Source organism: Acartia tonsa, chromosome 2 (assembly GCF_053477335.1).
Source record: "Acartia tonsa isolate MP-2025a chromosome 2, ASM5347733v1, whole genome shotgun sequence".
NCBI lineage: Eukaryota > Metazoa > Arthropoda > Copepoda > Calanoida > Acartiidae > Acartia > Acartia tonsa.
The window spans coordinates 31,114,650-31,131,294 of record NC_137261.1 but is presented as its reverse complement, the minus strand read 5'-3'; the positions used below and the strand labels follow the sequence as shown (position 1 = coordinate 31,131,294).

General features: G+C 30.2%; 1 protein-coding gene across 2 annotated transcripts in view; it reads right to left on the bottom strand.

Annotated features, from left to right (window-relative positions):
* The window catches only part of ck (unconventional myosin-VIIa ck), a 104,572-nt gene extending 94,124 nt beyond the window's left edge, over positions 1-10,448 (bottom strand). The window contains exons 1-3 of one of the 2 annotated variants that reach the window (XM_080150403.1): positions 10,287-10,448; positions 9,880-9,952; positions 9,352-9,461 (exon numbers count right to left, since the gene is read on the bottom strand). In XM_080150403.1, the coding sequence (XP_080006529.1) occupies positions 9,352-9,369 (18 nt within the window). In that variant the 5' untranslated portion in view covers positions 9,370-9,461; positions 9,880-9,952; positions 10,287-10,448. The remainder of the gene's footprint in view (positions 1-9,351; positions 9,462-9,879; positions 9,953-10,286) is intronic. The other variant, XM_080150404.1, reaches the window with a different exon arrangement.
* Between the last annotated feature and the right edge of the window lie 6,197 nt (positions 10,449-16,645).

Below are 16,645 nucleotides of genomic sequence, written 5' to 3'. Positions count from 1 at the left end.
AAAAAAAAATATTAGCCATTCTTAATTTGATAAAAGATTATTTTTTAAACTCTCTTATATTATTTATTAGAAAGATTAAGAAACAATCAAAGCAGGCAACCAAATGTGTTAATTTAATTCCAATGTGAGAAAGGATATTAAAAATAACTCAATTTTCAAGTCAATTTTATCCAATTTTTAAAAATTAATTTAATATATTGTAAAACTGAAACTCTGTAGATACATTCAAATCTAGATTTTAAAACTACAATTATTATTTCGTAGATATCTATTCTTCTGGGCCTGGACATTCTAACAGACGTACGGTCATGCCCAAACAAAAAGTAGGTGCATTCAGTTGATAAAAATTTTATAAAACAGTGGTAAATTTTGGTTTGCTATTTTCTTTGCCTACAGAATAGCACCATATATTGCAAATTCAAATTGCAATACTCTCTCAGAATCAGGGTGCAAAATTACATGCTAATTTTTACAGCTCGTACATGGCAGCTAAAAATAGTTAGTGGCCAAGCTATAGTTAATAGGGACTTTTGCCTTTTGTACGCCAAAGTTTGAAATCGATAAATGACTCGAAATTGATTTCAATTTTACACACAGATAAGCATACAAAAAGAAATACTTTGCTTCTAAAAGGTATTTTTTTTGCTGTTTTCAATACACACTGCTGTGTATTTAAGGCATGTTTTGGTAGGGTTGGGCCTGCTATATAAAGGGGCATCAAAAGATAAGGTTTTTTTTCGCACACCCGATCTATCTTAAGATAGAATTAGCCATTAGACAATTAAATTAAGAGTATATTTATTACTTTTGCTGTTACATTCACAATAGAAAGAATGATGAATTATTATTAACTCTAAATATTAAGGGATTAAATTCAGCACCCAGTAAAAACATGATGCTAATAGTGAAATTTTAAAGTTTGATGCTAACATGGAAATTTTGCAATAAATATGGTAATATAAAATTTTGACTTGGTTTAGTTTGATCTACATATAAAAATGGGACCTAGGACAAACGCAAGAGTCCCAAACGTTGGGGTGGATACTTAATCTAACCTTTTTTAGACCATCTTATAGGTTTTTAAATGCCTAACACCTGCGGGGGGCTTATTTCTACATTCATATCTTAGCATAACCTAATCTGTATAGAAATACTTAATTAAATTAATATTTAAACACTCCTGCGTTTGTCCCCTCCAACGTTTGGGACGTAAAAATGTAATGTAGTTTTATAAGTTTAAAAATAATGTTTGATTACTCTAGAATCTCTCTGATGTTTAAAAGAGGTCATCGTAAATGCACTGGGTTGTAGGTGTTAAAATAGACATAGTATGCACAGATAGAAAGTATGTTTGTGTTTGGGCAACCTAGCAACTGCTTTGTGTTCCTACGTCACAAATCTACCTGTAAATTTTAATATCTTAATATTAAGATAATTTATTGAAAATAAAATACCATTTAAAGATTCTTATGGACAATGAACATCTATAATATCATTTCTATTGTCTGTCTTTCTATACAATGTGGTGTAGCCGAGATAAGAATTACAAATGGATTTTCTCGGCTTTTCCTAAAGATAATCGCTAGAAATTACTTTTTGCGAATTCCCTTCACATTAAGCAATAAGCAAAAAGGTATATGCTATCTATAATAAAAAGTAGAACGATGCCTGTCTGTCTTCTAAAACACAAAAAAAATGGTTTGATCAAACGCAGTTCATTACCTCTTGGGGCTTAATCTAAATATTTTAAAGTTTGTCAAAACATAATAATAAATTTAGCTTTTTAAGTTAATTTTTAATAATGTTTCTCTAGTGTTTTAATAAATCTAATATCAATGCATTTAATAGTTTGTTCATTGCTTAATCTTAAGCTTCTATTTACTATCAGATAAAAATTGCTTTGTTGATTGAATAAAATATTTATGTATCGAACTTTAAATCAAACCCATTGTAAATTAAGTCTTCTCCAAATCTAGTTAAAAATCATCCATTTATCTCTTTTGTTAAATTGCTTTAGCATACAGGAAATTAATAGATTGTGCTAAATTAATAGGTTTAGTTATTGATATATTTATCTACAATCCTTTTTTGGTAAACTTCATGTATGTCTTGGGATAGTTTAATTCCCTTATAAAGTTAAAAGAAAAGCGTATGTAAAGTTTATCTACATGCGATGTCCAATAGGGGGGAAGGGGTAGGTTTGAGGTAACATCCTCCCGAAAATGTCTCATTTTTAAAAAGATTTCACTCTCCCTTTTAACAATATTACGGCTAAGTTGGAAGTGAGATATGATGCATCCCACAAAGTTACTCTAACTTGGGAGAATCAACTAGTAATAAACCATTCAGTTAGTAACCTTTCTCAACCTAATTTAAAAGGAAGAGGTCTACTTTATTATTCAGAAATATATTTCAGGTAAAAAATACTCATTATCAATCGTATCTCTTGTAGAAGTGAATCAAGCAATATTAGCTTGGTCGTTTTAATCATTCATTCAACGATTAAGAATATAATGTATAAATGAAAAAGTAAAACAGATCGACTTATCTATAATTTATCATTTTTGTTCTCCTTTTCTAAGGTTAAAAATGTAAAATTTACATATTCTATGCTAAATATTTTAAATCATGAATTTGAATAATTTAGAATTAGTTTAAATGCATCAAATCTATTCATACAAAAATTATAAAAATTTTAGCTCGAAAGAAGAAAAGCTCTTTAAAATACCAAACAACAAAAGAAATAAAATAATAATAGTAAATTTTAAAAATTCCTAAGAGAAAAGAGAGAATCGTAGATGCTCTTTAGTTAATATTTTTTGCTACTACATATTTTTGTTTAGCAAAATATTTAGTTTTGACTGAACAGTTCTTACTTGAAGTAAATTGTAATTGCAGAAATTCTGTGAACTTGCAGCCTAGGAGCCCTATTAATTTTATACCAAGAATTAACTGCAGTATCCCTTTAACTACTCAGTGGAATAAAACCCTCCAACCAGATATACAAAAAATTTTAATGGCCAAGGTATCAAGACAACAAGGTTTGGGCTTCCCGCAGGGCTAGGCACAAAGAAAATGAACTAACTTTAAACTTTAAAACATAACTATAGCCTTTTAATTCTTGCAAAAATTCTTTTTAAATTTATTGTTGGGGTGTAGAAAATTATCCTCAACATAATTAGAGAATGGGGGGTGAATATTTCCCCTAGCAGATAGGGGGATAAGTCTAATTTAACAAAAGTGTACACTTGATGGAACTAAAAACAAGGAAACATTTTTATTCTTTTAATTTTTTACGATTGAAAATTTTGAAAACATTCAGCAAACAATATAATTTGTTTCATTTTGTCAATAATGAATGGTAAAGTTTCACTGAAATCTTGAAAAAGTTATGTGTACTAACTAACAGATATTTTTTCATTTTTTTTTTGACATCATTAACATTTCTATAAACATAAATTCAAAGAAAAATCATATCAACGTTGATATAAGTTTATAGCAATATGATCCTTTTTTGTAATCAATGATTTGATGTAACAATTTAGGGACCTTGAAAAAAGGGGAGGTGGAGAGAATATAAGGAAGGAGGTTAAATCTTGTAATTCCTATACATTGTGTCCAGTGAGCCATGAAGGTAAAGAACCATTATATTTCTCCAATCAACATTGAATAAAAATTGTGTCCTGTTAATATTATCTTTCTATCCAATTCGCATTTGCCACTTTACATTTTTCAAAACAGATATAATTTACATATAATCAAGGAATGGATATTGTAGAATTGTCGTCAATTTAGCTTGCTGACATGAAACTCGTTTATTGGGCTGTTAATTCAACCAGTGGGAGAAGAGGGAATGGAGTAAAGTGGTTGGAAGGGGAATTGTTATTTTAGCCCGCTGCAAGTTTCACTTTATTAGAGAGCATGAAAATCTGGTGTAAGATATAAGTAATAATATATGGAAAATATGTATAAAGATATTTAAGAAAGAACCCTCTTTAATTGAACTGTCCATAATCAAAGAGATAGATAAACATGGAGAGAAAGACTCGTTGATGGATAAGTTAAATTATCATTAATGTGGTATTTTGACAGATATTATAATAATAAAATAGGTTGGACTTTTCAATGGATAGACAGAAAGACAAAAAGATAAACATAGTTGCAATAGATAGACAAAAGTATAAAGGATGGTTAAATAGATATGTGAGATAACTAATTGACATTGATGAATCATTTTTCATGGAAGATTTGACAATTTGTTCCTCCACATTATATGATCAGCACAAACCAGAAAAAGATGTTCATACTAAATTTACAATTAAAGATTTAATTTAAAATTGATAGATTGAAAAAAATTATTCCACTTGCAGAAGAGTAAAATTATTTATCCTAATATAAAATGTCCCAAATAAGCTACCACATAATAGGTGAATACCTTAGCCAACATATGAATGACTTTAGTTGTTAAGTTCTAGGATAGTTTGCTAAATAACAAGATCAGCTGCTTTTCAGGGACACCTAACCAGTGAAATTTGTATGATTGCTCTAGTTCAGCCTTTTAACAAAATTCTGCGGATTCATTCGACCAAAAAAACAGGGTGGCCAAGTATAAATTTTTTCTTCTCATAAATATAAACTGATGATAATGTTTATAGAGAAAAAGATATTATCTTTTTAAAATCGGTTTAAAAAATATATTCAAATCTTATCATATAAAGTATTCATATTTTAGTCTGAAGCTTAAGATCTCTATAACCATGGAACCAATTGGGTTCTTTATATCAGGTAGGCTTCATATAGGTCCTGTGATGGTTTTAGGCTATTTTTTCCATTTAAGTCTTAGGATCGTTTTAAGCTATTTTATACCCCCCTCTGCCCTGTCGAATACTGATCTTCCAGATGCTAGGGGCGTATCTGCTAGTAACTTTATACAAAATTTGTATTATTAAATAAAAACCTACAGACAAGACATTGATTCGTTTTTAACCATCAAGTGTATAGATAATTTAGCGACAGCGAAAAACTAAGAACTCTGGCCGCCGCGCTCGGCTCCCTAGCCTGCCTAGCCGCAGCGCTCGGCCCCCTTGCCTGCCTAGCCGCCGCGCTCGGCTCCCTAGCCTATAACCTAACCTAACCTAAAATAGTTGATCGCTGTCGGGGGGGGGGGGGGGGAGGCCGGGGGGTACTCAAATTTTCAAAATAGAAAAAAAAATTCTAAGAGGATAAGGTCCAAAATACAATCATCTTAGATGACAAAAAGATAAAACTTAATTTAATTAATTTTTAAAAAGTCGCTAAAAAAAATAAGTTTATTTACTTTAAAATATTGACTAATTGTTGTGAGCTATGGTTAAAAGTTTATATGTCTGTTCTCAAGATAGTAGTTTATTTACAACTAGCGGCTACGCCCCTAGAGGCCTCTAGGGACACTTGAGGAGGAGAGAGTCGAATTTAGTAATTCAATTTCTTATTTTAGATTTTAAAAGAAAAAGTAAAAAAAAATTACGTTTAATGTTTGTTTTTCGTTGAACTCTCTTTCTAAAATTGAGAAATTTAAAAAAAATTTAATTCCTCTAGGGAGGAGGGTGGTGGTACCCTCCCCCAAAATAGCTATAAACCTTCCAGGGACATATGAGAATCTACCCTGTTAAGGAGAACCCGATCGGTTCAGTGGTTAGCGAGATCCTTCGCTACAAACAAACAAACAGATAGACAGACAGACAAACAAACAAACAGACAGACATCGTTCTACTTTGTATTATAGATTACAGTATAATACATTAGCATATCCTTGGTTGACTTACACAGTGATACTCAATATAAAATGAAAAGCCACCTTGTAGATTATTACAGTAGGCCATGCAGCGTGAAAATATTTCATGTCATTACAGGGGATGAGAAGGATAAAAGACGACTATTTTAGGACATTAGTTTTAGACAGGGTAAATTAGTGAAATGTTTTTAAAAATGTTATCAGGGTGGGTGTGATAAAACATTTCACTATGGGTTAAAATTAAAAGTTGTGTTTTAAGTAACAGGATCTATGTATATGTGTCTAAACCGTAAGATCTCGCTAACCGCTGAACCGATATGGTTCTCCTTTACAAAGTAGCTTCTCATAAGTTCTGTGAAGGTTTATAACTATTTTAGAGAGGATACCACCACCCTCCAAAGACAAATCGCCCCTAGAAAAAATTATCCCTCCCCCTTGAAAAAATATTTTTTTTTACTTTTTAAAAACAAAAATAAAAAAATGGGTTGTCGAATTTAACTCTCATCAACCCCTCAAATGACCCTAGAGGCCTCCAGAGGCGTAGTTGCTACATAATGACAAAATATGAAATAATATTTAAATAACTCCAGTCTATCCTATGAGGTGTTGTGAAATATCTGAACTGTATCTAAACAAAGTACATATTTATTGCTAGAGAACAAGGACATTCATGATGATACGCAAGACAGACAGACTGATAGACATCATGTTATGTATAAAGGATAGGTATAATATACTATAATATGTGTTTTTTTGGTTAGGAATTATTAAATGTATTTTCTTTTTTGGACGTATAATGGTCGTCCAATCAGACGTACGTGGAAAACCAAGTTATGTAGAAGCAGCGCTAGTGATATTATAGCAATTTATCACTTTCAAGTGGAAAAAATGAGTAAAATAGTACAATTTTAATTGATTTCCCCCATCAACCATGAAATATAGATATAACAGCTAAATCAAATAAAAAAATTAAGATATGTAATTTGTTTGCACTAGTATAGCAATAGGGTAATTTTATGCAATTCTTAATCAATAGAAAACTCGAGCTCATGAAGTTTTTCCCCCCAAGAAGATTGGTACTTTTTTTAAGGGGGGGGGGTATTTGGAGCGAAGATACTCTACAGATTTAAGTCAGCTTCCTTTTTCTGATAAAACTTAATTATTATTAATAAGATTTTGGAGATTTTGAAATTTGAAGTTAAAAAAGTCATTATTTTCTATCTAATGACTTAAATAATCTATTATGCCTTTTTAGAACTTAAAATGCTGGTTTTTCAAAACACATTATCATTTAAACGAAAGTACATAATAGGAAATAAGAAAAATGAAAAAAATTTAAAAAATAACAAATAGAAGAAGGAAATCCATAATCTAAAGTTAAAGGTAGAAAGCATACAATAATCCCTATATTAAAGTAACAACCGCTAAACCGATATGGTTCTTCTTTACAATTTAGCTTCCCATAGGTCTATTATGGGGAAAGGTACCCACCCTAGAAAAATTACCCCCATTATTTTTCACTTTTAGTTTTCAAACCTAAAATATTAGTAAGAGTGGTGGGTAGACTCTTGAGTATCTATATTAACGTCTACTTAACTATGTTATACATTCAACAATTATCAGGAAAATATTTTCATTTAAAGACAAACCGACCGATAAATATTGAAAGACATCTAGTGCACTCTCGAAACTTAAAATAATAAATAAAAAGTGAGAACAGTTCCTAAAAAGTTAATATTTCAACGAAAACTTTCTAACATAATTGATTGCTGCATAACACTTGGCTTCAAAATATATTATTTGGTTACATAATAGATAGTTTTTAGACTTCTTTTAGTAAGGTTTAAGCCCCAAACTGCGTGATACAAGAGACATCTAATATTTACTGTTGCCCATTGTTTCGATGTTTATAAATATCAGAAAATTGGCTCCAATAATTTAGGGATCATATGTTTTGACAAAGAAAGATAAATTGATACATCCACATTGATGATAAATAAAATTACCCCTCCTTTTGGTTAAAATTATTTTTGAGAAATACTACTAGTATGGAACTAACCAATCAAAATTCAATAGAAATACCAAAGTTTCTTTAGGCAACCTTGTTATAAAACTTTGGGCACCAGTGTAATTTACAGTCAAATGTTTCCTCTCCCTCCTCTTACACTAAAAAGTCGATAAGAGGCAACGATAGCCCTTTCTTTATATATACCCTATATTGCTGGCCCTAACTGATAGAATTGTGTTTCAACAGGGGCTTACATTCAGCATGTTTTCTAATATCATTTTTTAAAGCTTTAATGCCTAATTTCTAAATGGCATAATTCTTGTAATTTTGAATAAACATTTGTAGGGTCATTAGTGTGCCAGAAATTCTTGTCTATTGTCAACAGCCAATCATGTTTAACACTTTTACAGGAAGAGTATAAATTCCACGAAAAAAGTGGATACAGCATGTAAAAATATATTTTAGGCAGATAATACATGTTTTTTTTTGTCAACAATAAATAACTTTTCGAGCTTTAATGGTCGTAGGTCTTTAAATGGTATTAAATTACTGTATATATAAATATTATTCCTGTATTATATTTAGAATTATCATATTAATAATAATCACAATAATTTAACAAATCTTGTATAGGTCAGTAAATTTTTCTCAAGCTTTTACTAGAATTAATATGCGAATTATCAAATAAGTTTATCAATTCTACGGTTATAAGCTTAACATTTAAATAAATGTTTTTAGTAAAGGATCTTTTCATTAAAAAAAAAATAAATTAAAAAACATTCCAGGGATAAGACAATGGTCGATAAATTATACATCCCCAATGATGGTACACAAAATAACCTCTTCTGTAGATCACATAGTTGAAATGGTTCAAATGGTTGCAATTCTTGGACACTCAACTTAACTAACCAACCAATCAAAATACAAAAAAGTTTCCAAAGATTTTTTGCCAACGAATACAATTAACTATAAAGTTTTAGTTATCACTAACTGTTCATATTTATCAAGAATTATTTTTCATTGCATTTAAAGCTAAAGTGTGATAGTAAAATGCATTATACATTTTAACAATTCTACTTATTGAAAATACCCTAATGATAAAAAAAGACCACCAAGTCAGTTGAAGACATTCTTGAAATATTTATGTGTACTCTATTGACTTTCAATCATATAAAAATCTAACTAATTCTGTAGATTATTGAATTTTTTTATGTTTTAAAATCTTTAAATGTTTTTAAAAAATCTTTTATTTTAGTTAAATGTATTTAAACCAAAAAATAAAATTATTTTAAAATCTAATTTCATTTCTTTAATATATATTTATCGTATGATTTTTGTTGACAATTATCTGCAGATAGGAAAATTACAGGATTAGGTCCTTGGATAGTTCCTTCAGCAAATCAGGACCAAAGATAAATTAATTTAACCCGTGACTTTCATTTTTTGTTGACATTTAAAAAATACGATTATTGTGTTTTCAACGGTTTTTTATCCATTTTAAAGGATGGTTATCAATAATTGTTTAGGTCTTTATAGAACAAACTTTGCGAGGGAACAAAAATCTCCTTACCCTAGTTACGATAACCATGGTGACTTTTTCTCTCCAACCAATTAAGAAAAATAAGTATTGGATATTTTGTTTCTATCCACGTCTAAATTTCTCCATTCTCACTGGTTCTCCTATATAATAGGTGTGTTATCAATTCTGTAAAACCAAAAAAAGCATAAATATGTGTAAGCTCAAAGGTATAATTCTAACAGGAAATAAGTACATAATAGCAAAATTAAGCTCTTAAAAGGGGCTTTAACTCTAATTTTGAAAAATAAATAGTGTTCCCTTCCCTTATGAGGGTTTGGGTACTGTTTGGCCCTTATAACATATAGTAGTATTGATATTATAAAATCCATTAATCAAATAATTACATGATAAATCAATGGAATATATGTGACTTATCTTTATTGATTAATAGCTGAATTTGTTTTATATTCACATTTAAAAATTTTGTAATGAGAGTCCCATACTTCGATGATCAAATGCTTTTGTGATTATGTCAGGTTTGTCTGCGCTATTGATATAAGTGCAGAAATGATTGGATACCTGTGCAGTGAGGTGGTGATAAAATGTTGCCCTCTCACTCACTAATCATCCATTCAACTATAGACACAGTCACCTAATCACAAATACGGTGTTTATACAAAAATAACAAAATACTTTACAGCAAAACCTTTCTCCTGTTCCTGCTAGTAATGGTACAGTTAAAGTAGCACAAGTAGTGCAAAAAGAACAAGAAAGTATAAGCAGCCCCAGCCACTCTTCAGTTTTGTAAATCTTTGCAATTTTTAGAACAACTTACAGCAAACATGAAAAATTCTAAGACGCTAAAAAGTAAACAATTAACAATTAATTACCTTCAGGAATTTGGGAAGAAAAAAGTTTTGAAAATTTAGCTATTATTACTATTTAGCTTCATTGTTTCTTTGTAGAAACACAATTGTGACACATACCTACTTCATTATGTCCACTATCTGAAATCCTTAAAACATAAAATCAGTCCCTCTCATTCACTTGCTGATCCTTCATTCACGAGTCTAGGACAGATTTTTTATCACAAATCTTCTAGATTTAGAAAAAGTCTTCTCTTGTGCTACCAAATTATCATTTTTATAATATCTGAAAAAAGTAAATCTATAAGAAATTTCATATAAAATACTAACTTTATAGTTACGTAGCTAATTTTACAAAATAAAATCGAATAAAGTCTCTAAGCAGCTTCTCTTTATTCACACACTAAATGAACTTAACACACACACAAGATGCACACATTGTATGTTTAAATCTCTGACTGTGTAAGTTAAACAATGCATTTAATTAGAATTATTTTGTTTAACATTTCCTGCGTTGCTTACGAAGAAAATTGTTCTTGATAAGACTTAATAAAAAGAAATTATGATAGTATTCTTATAGTTATAAAAGCCGTATAAAATTAGTCAAAGACAATGGTATCATGCTATTTATCTTATTATAATGAGAATAATTTATATTTAATCTAAATAGATTAAGGATGATTTTTATGCAAAACTAGCGGCTGACACACTAGCCTTTGAAAGTTATGGTCATGATTACTCTTCGCCCTATTTTCTCAAAACTTTATCTGTGCCTATAAGATAATTCTTTGAAAAGAAGAGCCATATACGAGATCTTAAAGACTTGACAGCAATACACACATACTTTGAAAATCTTTTAAATTTGAAAATAAAAATAACATATTTAAAATCTTGTCAAAGGTTTGTTTTGTTAAAAGCGAACGCTCTGCAATGTAGAATAAAACATTTATCATAAAGAAGGCAGGGATTTAAAGGGATAAGACAATGGCCGATAAATTGATGCACATCCCTAATGAGGATACACAAAATTACCCTTCTGTAGATTAGAATTAGAGATTTAAACGTTATTAACTCAAGTTATAGAACCAACCAATTTAAAATTTACTATAATCCCCAAAGTTGATAAGCCAACGATTAAGAAAACGCTATTATAAAACTTTGGGGGCTAGTGTAATAAACAGCTCATTGTCCCCTCTCTCTATCTGTAGAGAAGGAGTAGATGAACTATCAGACAAATCTAAATTGTCCAACTTCCGTTCAAATCACAGCAAAAAAGGGGACATAGATCAGATATTGGATGGATACAAATTATCGCAAAATTATATTATTACAATTTTTTTTAATTGATTCCCCATTTGAAAAAGGTAAGCATGTTGAAGCAGCTTATAGTGACTATAAAAAAAACGTCGAAGTGAACAAACGCAGGAGTGTCAAAATATTAATTTAATTACGTATTTCTATACAGGTTAGGTTAGGTTAAGATATGAATATACAAATAAGCCCCCTGCAGGGGTTAGGCATTTAAAAAACCTAAAATATGGTTTAAAATAGGTAAGGATAGGTTAAGTGTCCACTCCTGCGTTTGTCCACTCCGACGTTTGGGACTCCTTCGTTTGTCCTAGGACCAAAAAATGACGTCATTCAATACAAATTACCAATCAAAAAATTGGTCAATAAAAATGTTTACTGGCCTATCTTTGGTCATTTGTATTGTATGGCGCAACTTTTTACAGGCATTGTAAGCTGCTTCTATCATGTTTACTGCAAGATTCTTCACAACACAATATATATTTAGTCAAGGTATATTAAATATTAATCAGTCCAGACTTAGCAAATAATAGCACTAAAATAGATTATATTGACAGCAAGAGAGTTAGTGTGTTTATGTTTGTTTAATAAGTTACCTGGAATCTGCACATTCCATTTGAAGAGAAACTGTGCAATAAGCAGTGTGTAGATGAACTTAATAGAGACTGTATTCTCAAGGACATCTAAGCACTATTTTCTGGGGGTGAAAATGAGGGGTTTCAAAGGTTTGAGGGGTACTAATTTTTTTTTTTAATTTTAAGGGGGGTAAAATAAGGATTTTTAAAGTTTGGGAGGGGTAAACACGATAGAATTAGAAATATACAGCAAGAAAATGGAATAAAAATTAAAAGTTCAGTGACAAATCTAAATTATTATTTTATCTATGGATCAATGCATCATTTCCTATTAACCTATAACAACATTTAAGGGCGCGGCCAGACATAGAAAGTTTTATACCACAGCGGATATTTACATGTGTGCTGAATAAAAATTGTATCCTATCATATAAAGTAGTAAGGTTTTGTGTCTGAAGCTTAAGATTTCGATAATTACATAACCGATTAAGTTCTCCAGTTTAAGGATGCTTCACATAGGCACCTGAATGATTTAAAGCTATTTTAATCTTCAGATTTAAGTCTTGGAATGGTTTTAGGATAATTGTTCAATCTTCCAATCTTTTCTAGATGCTAGGAGCGCAGCCACTAGTATTATTACAACCTATAAAAACAAATTGATGAATACTTTTATTTTTTAACAGCGGCCATACCCATGGACAGCCAAGCCCCCATTGGAACCCCAGAAGGGTCCTGCACGCCCGCAGGACCTCTAAGAGCCGACCAGTTTTTGGCTAAGGAGGAACCAGAAAGAATGGGTCAAGTGTAACTGTCCAGCAGCTGCAGCCTACATTGATTTATTATTATAATTTTTAATAAACATATTTGTTGCTAACTCGCTGTACTGGCACCAGCAGCGAGTTAGCGCCCCTAGCTTAAAATTTTGTAATTAATAAGGTTATTATTAAGGCCATTAATGTAATGTATGTTGGTGCAAATGGTCATGTAGGCCTGCAAGCTGCCGTGCAAGAGGCGCGCAGTTGCACAGGATTAAATATCATATCATATCATATCATCATATATACCTTTTGATTATTTATCCCTGCTCTTAAAAACTATCAACTCTTTTTGTCATATTTCGAATGGAATTTAGAAAACATTTGTGCAGTTTAAATAAAATGATTATCCTATTCATGTAAATCGTAAATATATTTATTTGAAAACTGTTCTATAAATTAATTGCGTAAAATATAACTTACTAGCGGCTACGCGCCTAGAGGCCTCTAGGAGCAATTGAAAAAGTAAAATCCCCCCAGCCCATTTGGGTACCCCCGCCCAAAAAAATGTTATAAACCTTTCCAGGACCCAAGATGAAAATCACATTAGGTTCAGCGGTTAGCGAGATCTTTCAGTACAGACAAGCAGAGATCCTGTTACTTTTATATAAGGTTTATAAAATTATCCAAAAAAAATACAATTCTTAAAGGTAAATCAGTCCGTTCGAAAACAATATTTGGGTTCGCATAAAAATATCTACTTCAATATGATATTATTCTAAAAAATTTATCGAAATTATTCAAACAAGTATTTAAATTTAGCCTTTTATAACAAAGTTGTCATCGAAGTAAAAAGTTTTGAACTAAAAGTCTTTAAATTAAGTAGAAACCTTATAAGGGTTCCTGCATTTTTGCTCGTAGTCGTATGTGCATGTGTGTATGTGTGTGTTTGTGTGTGTGCGTGTGTGTGTGTATGTGTGTGTAAGGGAGTGTATGTCCATGCATAATTAAATTTACAATTATATACAAATTTATCAGGGATATTAAGGATAGGATTTGAAACAATAATATCAAAATGAAATGATATTTAAATTCGTTTAAAATAATCAAATTTTATCAGTGAAGCTATTTTATAATTATGCATGTGTCTTTTTATCGAAATTATACAGCCTCCATACAATCTAGAATCTACATTATTTATAGATTTACAGCTTTTTATTCTTATAATTAGTCCTGTCATACGAACAAGTACCTTTTTATCCTTAGAAATACAGTGTTTCTAAGTCTCTACAGGCAGTTTTGCTGTCGTAGTTATTACTATAAAATCAAAATTTATTATATTTAAAAACTCTATTGTCCCTGATATTGAAATATACATAATATACATGTTCATGTTGGAAATATTTATGTCAAGTTATTGCACTTTTCATGAAAAGGATTTTAGCACACACAAAAACTTAAAAATTAGTAAAATTATAAAATTTATGGTAGATTTTTTATTTTTCTTTCCATGTACAGTTTTGTCTTTTAGAATTTAAAGCTTTAAAGATTGTCTGTTTGTAATGTAACCTTACCAAAATTTGTATTCTTATTTTAAACTTTGGATGATTATTTATGTAACCGTTAGGTACAATTTAGAAAGTGTAGCAACTCAGAAAGTTAATAGAAAGTCCGTACGTCCATTTAAAACATTCTGTTATTTTCTAACATTTTGACAACATTTTTATATCATCCGATTAGTCTAAGTACTAGTACAACAGGGTACAATATATTTAGCAAAGCATTTCTTTACTCAAGTCCTAAAAATTTAAGTTATCCTTAAAAAGAATCCTATATTTACGCAATTTTGCAGCAAGTTTATATACAACACTAAGTATACCTTTAGATTGATATTCTGCTTATTTACTTTTGACAGTTTGACACAATACAAATATTCATGTTCGTTTGTTCTACAGTTTGATTTCTGAGATTCGTTGCTATGGATGTTCTCATCCTTGATATTTATATATTCATGTAGCTAAACATAATAATAAAAACCAAAAAGTTTATTAGAACTAATTTTAAGTCACACATTTCTGCATGAATTATTTTACATATATTACTTTTAAGTACAGAGATAATCAATATAAATTTAAAATTTTATTTATTCTTCCTTTTTCTTTAAATTTCTTCCATGCCATGGCTTTTCATTGGGGTAATTTTTTTATCCAAAAAAATCTAAATTTCCTGTAATTTGTTTAACGAACAAACAACAGTTTTAAACCCATTTGTGAAGCCTTAAAAAGAACATTTTCTAGAATTAGGTCAGTCGCGCCTACGGAGGGGGTCAATTTGAAAAATTGGTTCACATATTTTTGAGAATTTATTTTTTCAATGTTGGCTTGTGTTAAAAAAAGGTTTGATTACCCTAACAAAGAGAAAGAAAGTTTTGTTATCCCCTCCCACCACTTAGTCAAACTTTACAAAGCACTCAATAGGTCAATAAAAATTTTTGGAGTCTTCAAGGCAGCCATTTTTTTTAAATTTAAACAATTAATCTCTGGAATTTAATGATTAATCTCTGTGAAACTTTTATACTGTTATCATATCCACATAAAACTGTAATATCAATATTAAAATTACAATAAATTTATATTATTGATATATAAATGCTCATTTTGTCCTCAATGTTTATGCAAATATTAGGCAAAAATGCTCTTGTCACTGGCATCATTCGACGATATAGACAGACAGATATATCATGCATAAGGATTAACAACTGCAAAATTAGATCTTTGATCAGCAATGTGACGTCATAAAAATGAGGTAGATGAAAGTTTATTATTTATATATCAAAATCTTCTAAATATAGTTTATTGTATAACTAAAATAAATGAAAAATGAAAATTATTAATTTCATTTTTCACACTTTTACTTTCTAAGCATTTGCTAATATTTAATTTAAAATATATGCCATAATTAGGAAAAGTTGTGTTAAAAGCAAAGTAAAATCACAGTGCGAACAGGATAACAATTTCCAAGGGCAGTTTAAAATTATATGATAACAGTTAAACATCATTCTGTCAAAGGTTTAATTTCTATTGTGTTTTTAATAAAAATTGGAATCTTAAAACCAGCTTGTATTCGTTTATATAACAGCTGCCAATCGAAAGATCGTAAACGCGCTCGCATACGCACACAAAAATCACACTCTTACACATAAAATATACACCGACTTACAGAATTGTTACCACACAGAAAAATTCACACACAAAGAGATGATACACAGAAAAACTATGACACACATATTAACATGTGTGGATTGCCAACAAAGAATAAACAAGTACGGCACAATTCATAGCAACTAATTTCATATTTTATTTTAGTACCGCAGCTGATTTTTAACTTTTGATGATAAGTAATTAAAACTGTGTGTACCGAAGGATCTAGCTAACGGATAAACCGATATCCACTTTAGAGTGTGTGAGTGTGTGTCTTCCCATAGGTCCAGGGACGGTTTATAACTATTCTAGAGCACGTTATTACCACAATCCCAAGAGAAAAAAGTAACCCCACAAAAAAACCTTAAATGCCTATAGAGGCCAATAGGGACAAAACTGGTAATGGTTGACTTTTCTTATTCCTTTTTTTATTAATCTTGTATTTCTCTACTCAATATTAACAGAAAATGTCAAGGGAAGCAACATAAAATAACGTACACCATAAAAGAAAATGAACAATTTGAATAAATGAGTTGCGCCCAGGAAGTACTTACAAAAGGTGTTCCTTAGTCTCCACAAAAGTGTCATAACTACTCAAGTTTCATATGAGCCAAAGAAAAAAATGGTTGGAGGAAGCATCA